The sequence below is a fragment of the Pongo pygmaeus genome, chromosome 8 (assembly GCF_028885625.2).
Source record: "Pongo pygmaeus isolate AG05252 chromosome 8, NHGRI_mPonPyg2-v2.0_pri, whole genome shotgun sequence".
Taxonomy (NCBI): Eukaryota; Metazoa; Chordata; class Mammalia; order Primates; family Hominidae; genus Pongo; species Pongo pygmaeus.
This window is the reverse complement of record NC_072381.2, coordinates 33581000-33593537: the sequence shown is the minus strand read 5'-3', so window position 1 is coordinate 33593537 and position 12538 is coordinate 33581000. Positions and strand designations below refer to the sequence as shown.

The following is a 12538-nucleotide window of genomic DNA, read 5'->3' as shown; positions in this document are numbered from 1 at the left end:
AAAGTAAAAACAAATCCAAAGGCCGGGCGCGGTGGCTCATGCCTGTAATCCCAGCACTTTGGGAGGTCGAGGCAGGCAGATCATGAGGTCAGGAGATCGAGACCATCCTGGCCAACATAGTGAAACCCCATCTCTACTAAAAATACAAAAATTAGCCGGGCATGGTGGTACATGCCTGTAATCCCAACTACTCAGGAGGCAGAGGCAGGAGAATCCCTTGAACCAGGGAGTTGGAGGTTGCAGTGAGCCGAGATCGTGCCATAGCACTCTAGCCTGGCGACAGAGCAAGACTCCATCTCAAAAAAAAAAAAAAAAAAAAAAAAAAACCCAAAAACAGAGGCATGAATTTTTAAATAACATATACCAATGAAGTAAATAATAATATAAAAGACAAATTTCTCACAACATATACTACTGTCTCCATTTTGGTTATTTCCTCACCTGTGGATATTCTTGGATTTTATCACTTGTCCTTTGTCCACCTGAATCTGAAACCAGTGATTTTCTTGTTTCTTTCTCCAATGGTATATTTTTTAAATCTTCACCTTTAACTTTTGTTTGACTATTACCCACTCGCATTGTTGTCTCAGTTTTCCCCTCACTTTTAAGTAACTTCTTCTCTTGATTTAGGAAATAGTTAAGTTGATGCTTCGCTTTTTCAGCTTCCTGTTTTTAAAAAAGTACCAGTTTATTAAGCATTTTCTGATATTTTCCTGCTAATACTACCACATTCAGGAATCTACATATATTTATGCCTACATGATTTCTCAACTCATTTTCACTGAGTTGAAAGGAGCAAAGGTAAGCTATTGGTATAATCGATACTTTAACAATTCCACAGTTAAAATCAGAAGTTGTGAAGAAACCTCTTCCACCTTTGAGGGCTATTTTTATACCCAGGAGTTTTTCCTGGCTGTTATTTTTAAGGCTCTAATTATTATACAAGCAAAACAAAAATTCATATAAGGTATATATTATAAAAACTGATAGATTACTATAAGAAGGATAATTAGCACCTATAATATCAAAGAATGAAATAAAATGTGGAAAACAATTTATTTATTCTGGAATAAAAGTCTCCTTAAAAATGTCACTTTTTATAATTTTTATTTAGTCTTACAATTAACTTACTTATATAAAAGAATATATAAGCAAAAAGAAAATTCATAAATAATCTCACCTCATAAAGAAAAATTACTATTAACATTTTGAGATATATCCTTTTTAAATTTTTCTAAATACAGCTAATATATATTATATATGTATTAGCTATATATATTTTATATATTAGCTATATATAATATATATTAGCTATATTAGAAAGGTTAGAGGTAAATTACACAAAGATACATATAATATATTTATTTTTTTATATATTATATATTATATATTTTATATATTTTTATATATAAATATATATTATATATTTATATATTATATGTATTATATATAATATATATTATATATATTTATATACAAAAAACCTCGCATAAATATATATAGCTAATATATATTATTATATATAATATATATTAGCTATATATATGTAATATATATGTATTAGCTATATATATATATGCGGGGTTTTTTTGCAACCTCTAGTCTCCTGGGCTATATATATATAATAATATATATTAGCTATATATATATATATTCGGAGTTTTTTTGCAACCTCTAGTCTCCTGGGCTTAAGTCATCCCCCCACCTCAGCCTCCCAAGTAGCTGAGACTACAGACCCACACCACCACACCCAGTCAGTTTTTGTATTTTTAGTAGAGGCAGGGTTTCACTATGTTGCCCAGGCTGATCGCAAATTCTTGGGCTCAAAGTGATCCACCGGCCTTGGCCCCCCAAAGTGCTGGGATTACAGGCATGAACCACGATGCCCAGCCAAATTTTTTAAATGTTTATCTAAATTGGGTCCTACTATACATACTCACATATTATGCTCTTTTCATTAAATAATGTCATAGATATGTTTCTATAACAATAAACATACATTTAAATCAGAATAGGTAATAGAAGTACATTTAATAATATACCATAATTGTCTTAGCAAACTCCTTAACAATGGACATTTAGATCATTTCAAAATTTTTGCTATTAAAACATATGACACTGTACATACTTGTACAAAATCTCTGTACACTTTTTTCTTCTTTAGGATAAACTTTTAAAAGCTTTTATTGAGTGAAAAGGCTACATCTTTCCAAGTTTGCTATGTCTTTTCTGTCTCCCAGAAAAGACATAACAAATATATTTTATACTTCTATTATCAAAAACAGATGACTATATCAATTCATATTTTTTTGATAATAGAAGTATGTGAAAGGTTGCTCATTTCAGCATACAACCACAAATACTACATATTTCTATCCTTTACATTTTTACCAAGATGGTAGGCAAAACAATTTTATAATACACAAATACACTTTTGTCTATTCATTTATGAAATGCTTATATCTTTTTTCATTTCTTGTTGCATTATTTAACTAGAATTTTGAAAAGAGTAGTAAGAGTCAACATCTTGGTTCAACTGATTTTAATTGGAATGCCTGCAGTATTTTACCTTTAAGTATATTGCTTATCAGCTTGAAATACATTGTCTTTTTTTCTTTTCCTTTTCTTTTTTTTAACACTGCAACTATGACAGATGAATAGATTGCCTTTATTAGCTTAAGAAAGTTTACTTTTCTTTATATCTCACTATTTTTTATAAGAATGAATATTAAATTTTATTAATATACCCCTAATGCATAAAATGAATATAGTTTAAACCTAGCCAAATAGTCGAATATGTAGACCTCTTAGCTTACAAAGTAAAAATTATTCATTTGAAAAGTTCCTTGTGGATATTTTCTTTACTTGTTAACAATATTAAAGAAACATGACATCCTTTACCTGTAAAGCCTGTTTCAATTGCTCCTGAAGGACTTTGTTCTCAATTTCCAGACGTGCTACTTTCTAGGAAGTAAGAAGGGGGAAAAAAGGTATTTAGTTTGGTATTTTTAATTAATTTAGTTTTACCAGTATTACTTTTCTAAAACCCATAGATAGTCAAGATAAGATTTGAGCATACACATTGAACTGCACATCTCTCAGGTGTAATGGTGGATAATACCTGAAGCTAAAGCTTCCTATTGATTTTTCACAGGCAAATTGAGCATGAATCGGGGAAATTACAATTGCAGTAAATTAAACATTTCATTTCTCCTTTCCTCTAGGCCTGAAATATTTAAAAAGAAAAATTTCAAATTTTACTAAAAGAAGAACCTCTACTCTTAACACAAAATAAACATTGTTCTGGCTTGTGCAAATGAGTAAATTCTATTACATATGATGTTCCAGGAATTCTCCATCAAATTAAAGACACTTTGAGGACCATATTTAGAGTTCCCAGTTTTGCTTCTGATATGACTGAGTTCCCACTGGACAAATGTTGCCACACATACCAACCATAAACTCTGGACTAAATACAAGTATCAACAATAGGAGAACAATCAAGAGTAGGCAGATTTGTTAACTTATTTTATTTTATTTTTTTGAGACAGGGTCTTGCTCTGTTACCCAGGCTAGAGTGCAGCAGTGGGTTCCTAGCTCACTGCAGTCTCAAATTCATAGGCTCAAAGCCATCCTCCTGCCTCAGCCTTCCAAAGCATGGGGATTATAAGCATGAGCCACCACACACCCAGCCAAGTGTAGGTAGATTCTTGAGGGAAGGTGACACTTGGAGGAAGGGAAGAACTCTAGGGGAGATTCTCATTTTTGTGGCTTTTAGTTTGAGGGCAATCCCTATCTGAGCCATTCAAGGTGACTAGTAGCTGATTTAAAAACCACCAGAGGACAGAGTTCGGGACAATTCAAGCCACTGGAAAGGTTAGAGGGAAATTACACAAAGAAAAGAAGATAAGATAGGGAGCCCCAGATTCTTTGTATAAACTCTACCCAAATCTCCACCTGACCCCTGAACCACATACGCATAAAGAAGACTAAGCAGCCTAGCAAAAGCTAAAAAAACTAAAATGCAATGTGAGCTGCTACCTAAACATAGAATTTACATTTTGAATCCAATAGTGTTAATTATATATTACATAAAAAAAAAATCATCAGAAGAATATAACACAATCTAGGGTTTCAAGAATATGATACTCATAATAGCCAGGATATAATTTAGAAATACTTGACATTTGAAGAAACAGAAAAGTGAAACTAATTCTTAAGATAAAAGACAATGAGCAAACAGTGATCCCAAGCAAGACAATCCAGATTTTAAAATTCACATACAGATGTTTAAAGCAAGTATAATAAAAATGTCCAGCATAAAGGAAAATATGCTCATAATAAATAAAATTATGGAAATCTTAGCAGAGAAATATAAACTATAAAAAATGCATGCCCACACCTATAATCCCAGCATTTCAGGAGGCCGAGGTGGGAGGATTGCTTGAGGCCAGGAATTCAAGACCAGCCTGGGCAACATAGCAAGACACTATGTCTATAAAACACATTTTGAATTAGCCATCCATGTTGGTACACATCTATAATCCTAGCTCCTTGGGAAGCTGAGGCAGGAGGATCATTTGAGCCCAGGAGCTCAAGGCTGCAGTGAGCTATGATCCTGCCACTGTACTCCAGCCTGGGTAATAAAAATAAGACAATGTCTCTTTAAAAAAAAATAGTCAAATGGAAATTCTGGAACTGAAAATCATAATATCTGAATTTAAAAATTTAATGTATGAGCATAAGAACAGATTGGATCTGATGACAGTGGAAAAAGTCAAACCACTTGAAAATATATCGATGCAAAATACCCAATCTAAATACAAACAACAAAGATTTTTTTTTAACTAACAGATACTGAGGCAACTGTGGGATAAAATCAAATGTCTAATATATAATTGTATGCCATAAGGAAAAGAGAGAGAGGAAGTGGTAGACAAAATATTTTTTAAATAATAATACATTGAAAATGTCCCAAACTTGGTGAAATTAACATACTCAACATGTTCAGTGCTGCCCAAGTTGATATTTACAAAGAAAATCATACCCACATAAAACAAAGCCAAACTGCTGAAAACCAAATAAAAGGAAAAAAAAAACAATAAAAGTGGCCAAAGAAAAATGACATATTATACAAAAGGAAATGATGATTTTAATAACTGCTTCTCAGCAGAAAAAAATGAAAGCCAAGCAAAAATAGAAAAAATATCTTTACAGAATAAATGCCTCTTTTCTGTAACAAAGTTATTTTAAGAAACAAAAGAAATCCATAAATCTACATTTTATTCTCATTGAAATTTGAGAGAACACAGCATCTATAAAATAAAAGCACGTGATAACGGGAACAAAAGTAAACCTTACAACAACTGCACAAGTGATTTCAATACACGACCAATGAGCTGCTGAGGAAACACGTCCATAAACAGGCACAGAAATGCAATAAACCATGGGATGGGACTAAGTAACTTCAGAGAGGAAGTTGAACAATCCAAAGACATAGCCCCTACTAAAGCAGAACTAGAGGGATAAACAGAAAATAATTAGAAAGAACGCAATTAGAACCCTAAATTAGGATCTCCTGAGATTTTTAAAGAAAGCAAACATGACTTTTTTAACTTAAAAGTTCAAGAGGAAGTGAAAAGGAGAAAGGCTGCTTACTTTTGAGAATAAGTTTAGAAATCTTGTAAATTAAATGGAAGACATATCTCATACCACAGAACAAACATACACATAGAAGCCATGATGAAAAAGATAGAAGACTTAAAACAGTCAATCTAGAAATCATAATATTCAAATACGAGTCTCACGGGATAAAAGGAAGAAGAAAGTTAAATGATGATGAAAGAAATAAGAAAACTCCCTTGATATAGATAAAAAATTTGAGATATGATAAAAATTTCTACGTTTCAATGAGAAACAAGAGCAAGAAGTAAAGAGTTTAGGTACCAGGTATCAAACTACTATACTTGCTGGAACCATCAACTCAAACTTTACATGAGATAAAAATGATATTCTACCTTGTTTAAGCCATTGAATTATATGGGGTACCTTTTTATAGCAGCCTAGTCTATATTCTAACGAATAAAGATGATAGAAAATTAAAATAATGAAACAAATCTAGACTTAACTGAATTTTATACACAGGGAGAGAGAAAATATATACCCCACTGTGGTAGACTACAAATGGCCATAAATTCTTCACAGTAGCTCCCATAAAAAGGTACAATCTATTTCCTCACTTCTTGAAACTCAGTTGGCCTAATTCTTGTTTGGGCCAAGAGGATACAACACAAATGACACCATGAGTGATGTGAGCTGAAGCCTCCAGAGATCTTTCAGCTTTGTTTTGATCTCTTGCTACTAGGGATCCTTCTTCAAACTACCCAGAGCTAGCATCCTGGAGGATAAGAGACTAGAAAGAAGTCCCACCTGTCCCAGATGTCCCAGCTGGAATGTCAGACATAGGAATAAAACTTATCTTGCACATCCAAACTGAGCTGAGCTGCCCAGCAACTATGAAAAATAATGATTCTACTGTTTTAAGTTACTACATTTTGGAATAATTTGTTATTTAGGAAAAGCTAACTGGTATACCTAGCGGCAGAAAATGTGCATTATTTTATGTCATTAGAACACTTACAAAAATTGAATATTGTACTGGATTATTTCCATAAATGGCTACCAACAATTTTCTCCCACCCTATATATGCATGCTACTCTTACCTATGAATATGGACTGGCCTTATGACTTCCTTACAGAATGTGTCCTCTCCTTAAAAAGTTAAAAATAGGCCAAGCACAATGGCTCACGCCTGTAATCCCAGCACTTCGGGAGGCCAAGGCAGGCAGATCACGAGGTCAAGAGATCGAGACCATCCTGGCCAACATGGTGAAACCCCGCCTCTACTAAAAATACAAAAATTAGCTGGGTGTGGTGGCACCCACCCGTAGTCCCAGCTACTCAGGAAGCTGAGGCAGGAGAATCACTTGAACCCGGGAGGCAGAGGTTGCAGTGAGCCGAGATCGCACCATTGCACTCCAACCTGGCCACACAGCAAGACTCCGTCTCAAAAAAAAAAAAAAATTAAAAATAGAACTAACATATAATCCAGTAATATTACTGTTAGGTATATACAAAAAAAGGAAATCAGTATATTGAAAAGATATCTGCACTCCCATGTTTATTATACCACAATTCAAAATAACTAAGATTTAGAAGCAATGTAAGTGTCCATCAACAGACAAATGAATAAAGAAAATGTAGTACATATACACAATGGAGTACTATTCGGCCATAAAAAAAGAATGAGATCCTGTCATTTGCAACCGGAGGTCACTACGTTAAGTGAAATAAGCCAGGCACAGAAAGACAAACTTCACATGTTCTCACTTATTTGTGGGAGCTAAAAATCAAAACAATTAAACTCATGGAGATAGAGCACAGAATGATGGTTATCAGAGGCTGCAAATAATAGTAGGGGGTGGAGTGCAGTGGCAATGGTTAATGAGTACAAAAATATAATTAGGTAGAATGAGTAAGATCTAGTATTTGATAGCACAACAGGGCAACTACAGTCAACAATCATTTATTGTACATTTAAAAAAAACTTAGAAAGGACCCACAGACACTCTGAAGGAAGCAGACAGCTCCTGCAGGACCCAGGAGACACCCCAAATACTGTGAGTGCCCCAACTGCGGAAGCAGGAAAGGGAGACCCTCCTCTCCCGAACACACACTCTCCACTGGAGAAACAGAAGGTCTGTTCGTTGGAAAAGTTTCCTACCTTACTTGGAGCTGAGTCCATTTAGAGAGCCAAGTGAAATATAAGAGTAAAAGAAGCAGCAGAAAAGCCCTGTGAGCTCACTGGGTCCCGAAGCAGGCCATTCCTGCCTGGAACCACAGGGATCCATTGGGAGGACAGACAGAGAAGCAGGGGGTAAAACTCCACAGGGAAAAGGAAATCTCTAGCTGAACTTTGTAACAATTTGAACAGGGCAAGAAACCTCCTGGCCAGAACTCAGGGGAGGACACAGATCTGGTGTGCAGACTCCATAGGTTGGGGAAGAACCAAGCCCTTTTCTTTAGCAGCTGTGAGGCGGGTAGCTTGGGGCAAATTTTCAAGCCCAACTCACCCACCATCTGGAAACAGACTCGGGGCTATTGCAGGGGAGGTTGGGAGGAACACGGGCCCTTCATTTTGGGTGGGAGCTGGATGAGCCCTGTGACTGCCCACTTGGCCCAACAACTCTGACAACCTGCATGACTCAGCAGAGGCAGCCATAACCCTCCTAGATACACAACTCCAGTGACCTGGGAATCTCACCCCCATTCCCCACAGCAGCCACAGCAAGACCCACCCAAGGAGTCTGACCTCAGCCACACCTAGCCCTGCCCCCACCTTATGGTCCTTCCCTACCCACCCTGGTAGGGGAAGACAAAGGGCACATAATCTTGGGAGTTCTAGGGCCACAACCACCGCCCCTACCTCTCCATACTACCACAGCTGATGCTCTGTGGAAAGTGCCACCTCTCAGCAAGAGGCCAACCAGCACAAAAATAGAGCGTTAAACCACCATATCACAGGACTCTGTGCAGACAATCCCCAATACCAGCCCAGAGCCAGGTAGACTCACTGGGTAGCTAGACCCAGAAGAGAGACAGCAATCAGCGCAGTTTGGCTCACAGGAAGCCACATCCATAGGAAAAGGGGGAGAGTACTACATCAAGGGAACACCCCATGGGACAAAAGAATTTGAACAACAGCCTTCAGCCCTAGACTGTCCCTAAGACAGAGCCTATCCAAATGAGAAGGAACCAGAAAACCAACCCTGGAAATATGACAAAACAAGGCTCTTTAACATTCCCTGCAAAAATCATAATACTTCATCAGCAATGGACCCAAACCAAGAAGAAATCCCGGCTTTACCTGAAAAAGAATTCCGGAGGTTAGTTATTAAGGGAGGCACCAGAGAAAGGTGAAGCTCAATGCAAGGAAATCCAAAAAATGATACAAGTGAAGGGAGAAATCTTCAAGAAAATAGAAAGCTTAAAGAAAAAAAACAATCAACAATTCAGGAAACTCTGGACACACTTTTAGAAATGTGAAATGCTCTGGAAAGTCTCAGCAATAGAACTGAACAAGTAGAAGAAAGAAATTCAGAGCTCAAAGACACGGTCTTCAAATTAACCCAATTCAACAAAGACAAAAAAAAAGAATAAAAAAATATAAACAAAGACTCCAAGAAATCTGAGATTCTGTTAAATGACCAAACCTAAGAATAAACAATTTTCCTGAGGAAGAAAGAATTCTAAAATCTTGGAAAAAATATTTGGAGGAATCATCAAGGAAAACTTCCCCAGCCTTGCTAAAGATCTAGACATCTAAATACAAGAAGCACAAGGAACACCTGGGAAATTCATCACAAAAAGATCTTTACCTAGGCACATTGTCATCAGGTTATCCAAAGTTAAGATGAAGGAAAGAATCTTAAGAGCTGTGAGACAGAAGTGCCAAGTAACCCATAAAGGAAAACCTATCAGATTAACAGCAGATTTCTCAGCAGAAACCCTACAAGCTAGAAGGGATTGGGGCCCGATCTTCAGCCTCCTTAAACAAAACAATCATCAGCCAAGAATTTTGTATCTAGCAAAACTAAGCATTATATATGAAGGAGAGATACAGTCTTTTTCAGACAAACAAATGGTGAGAGAATTCACCATTACCAAGCCACCACTACAAGAACTGCTAAAATGTGCTCTGAATCTTGAAACAAATCCTGGAAACACATCAAAACAGAACCTCTTTAAAGCATAAATTCACAGAGGATCTATAAAACATAAATACAAGTTAAAAAGCAAAAAACAAATAAACAAAAACCCAAAGTACACAGGCAACAAAGAGCACAATGAATGCAACAGTACCTCACATTTCATTACTAACATTGGACTAAATGCTCCACTTAAAGACACAGAACTGCAGAATGGATAAGAACTCACTAACCAACTATCTGATGCCTTCAGGAGACTCGCTAACATATAAGGACTCACATAAACTTAAAGTAAAGGGGTGGAAAAAGGCATTTCATGCAAATGGACACCAAAAGCAAGCAGGGGTAGCTATTCTTACATAAGACAAACAAACTTTAAAGCAACAGCAGCCAAAAGAGACAAAGAAGGACATTTTGTAATGGTAAAAGGCCTTGTCCAACAGGAAAATATCACAATCCTAAACATATATGCACCTAACACTGGAGGTCCCAAATTTATAAAACAATTACTAATAGACCTAAGAAATGAGATAGACAGCAACACAATAACAGTGGAGGACTTAAGTGCTCTACTGACAGTACAAGACAGGCCATCAAGACAGAAAGTCAACAAAGAAACAGTGGATTTAAGCTATACCTTAGAACAAATGGACTTAACAGATATATACAGAACATTTCATCCAACAACCACAGAATAGACATTCTATTCAACAGCACATGGAACTTTCTCCAGGATAGACCATATGATAGGCCATAAAATGAGCCTCAATAAATTTAAGAAAATTGACAGTATATCAAGCACTCTCTCAGACCACAGTGGAATAAAATTGGATATCAACTCCAAAAGGAACCTTCAAAACCATGCAAATACATGGAAATTAAATAACCTGCTCCTGAATGAGCATTGGGTCAAAAACAAAATCAAGATGGAAATTTAAAAATTCTTCCAACTGAATGACAATAATGACACAACCTACCAAAACCTGTGGGATACAGCAAAGGCAGCCCTAAAAGTGTATATCAAAAACACTGAAAAAGCACAAACTGACACTCTAAGGTCACACCTCAAGGAACTAGAGAAACAAGAACAAACCAAACCCAAACCCAGCAGAAGAAAGGAAACAACCAAGATCAGAGCAGAACTAAATGAAACTGAAACAAAAACAATACAAAAGATAAATGAAACAAAAAGCTGGTTCTTTGAAAAGATAAATAAAACTGGTCGACCACTAGCAAGATTAAATGAGAAAAGAAGAGAGAAAATCCAAAAAACCTCACTAAGAAATAAAACAGGAGATATTACAATGGACACCACTGAAATACAAAAGGTAATTCAAGGCTACTATGAACACTTTTATGCACATAAAGTAGAAAACCTAGAAGAGATGGATAAATTCCTGGAAAAATACAACCCTCCTAGCTTAAATCAGGAAGAATTAGATACTCTGAACAGACCAATAACAAGCAGTGAGGTTGAAATGGTAATTTAAAAATTACCAACAAAAAAAAAAGGCCAGGACCAGATGGATTCACAGCAGAATTCTACCAGACATTCAAAGAAGAATTGGTACCAATCCTTTTGACACTACTCCATAAGATAGAGAAAGAAGGAACCCTCCCTGATTCATTCTATGAAGCCAGCATCACCCTAATACCAAAACCAGGTAAAGACATAACTGAAAAAGAAAACTACAGACCAATATCCCTGATGAACATAGATGCTAAAATCCTTAACAAAATACTAGCTAACTGAATCCAACAATATATCAAAAAGATAATCCACCATGATCAACTGGATTTCATACCAGGGATGCATGGATGGTTTAACATACCCAAGTCGATAAATGTGATACACAACATAAAAAGTATTAAAAACAAAAATCACATGATCATCTCAGTAAATGCAGAAAAAGCATTCAACAAAATCCAGCATCCCTTAAAACTCTCAGCAAAACGGCATACAAGGGACATACCCTAATGTAATAAAAGCCATCTATGACAACCCAATGCCAACATAATATTGAATGGGGAAAAGTTGAAAGCATTCCCTCTGAGAACTGGAACAAGACAAGGATGCCCATTCTCACCACTCCTCCTCAACATAGTACTGAAAGTCCTAGCAAGAGCTATCAGACAAGAGAAAGAAATAAAAGGCACCCAAATCGGTAAAGAAGTAGTCAAACTGTCACTGTTTGCTGACAATCATTTACCTTGAAAACCCTAAAGACACCTCCAGAAAGCCCCTAGAACTGATAAAAGAATTCAGCAAAGTTTCTGGATACAAGACTAATGTACACAAATCAGTAACTCTTCTATACACCAACAGCAACCAAGCAGAAAATCAAATCAAGTACTCAACTCCTTTTACAGTAGCTGAAAAAAAAAAAAAAAAAAACTTAAGAATATACCTAGCCAAGGAGTTGAAAGACATCTACAAGGAAAACTACAAAACATTGCTGAAATAAATCATAGACGACACAAACATATGGAAACACATCCCATGCTCATGGATGGGTGGAATCAATATTGTGAAAATGACCATACTGCCAAAAGCAATCTACAAATTCAATGCAATGTCCATTAAAATACCACCATCATTCTTCACAGAACCAGAAAAAACAATCCTAAAATTCATATGGAACCAAAAAAGAGCCCCCATAGCCAAAGTAAGACTAAGCAAAAAGAAGAAATCTGAAGGCATCACACTACCTGATTTCAAACTATACTAAAAGGCCATAGTCACCAAAACAGCATGGTACTGGTATAAAAA

General features: G+C 36.0%; 1 protein-coding gene across 50 annotated transcripts in view; it reads right to left on the bottom strand.

Annotated features, from left to right (window-relative positions):
• Window positions 1-12538, bottom strand: part of CCDC7 (coiled-coil domain containing 7) — a 434284-nt gene that overhangs the window by 320387 nt on the left and 101359 nt on the right. For all 50 annotated transcript variants that reach the window (XM_054436378.1, XM_054436376.1, XM_054436382.1 and 47 more), the window contains 2 exons: window positions 2902-2964; window positions 442-666 (listed from right to left, as the gene is read on the bottom strand). In XM_054436378.1, the coding sequence (XP_054292353.1) occupies window positions 442-666; window positions 2902-2964 (288 nt within the window). The remainder of the gene's footprint in view (window positions 1-441; window positions 667-2901; window positions 2965-12538) is intronic.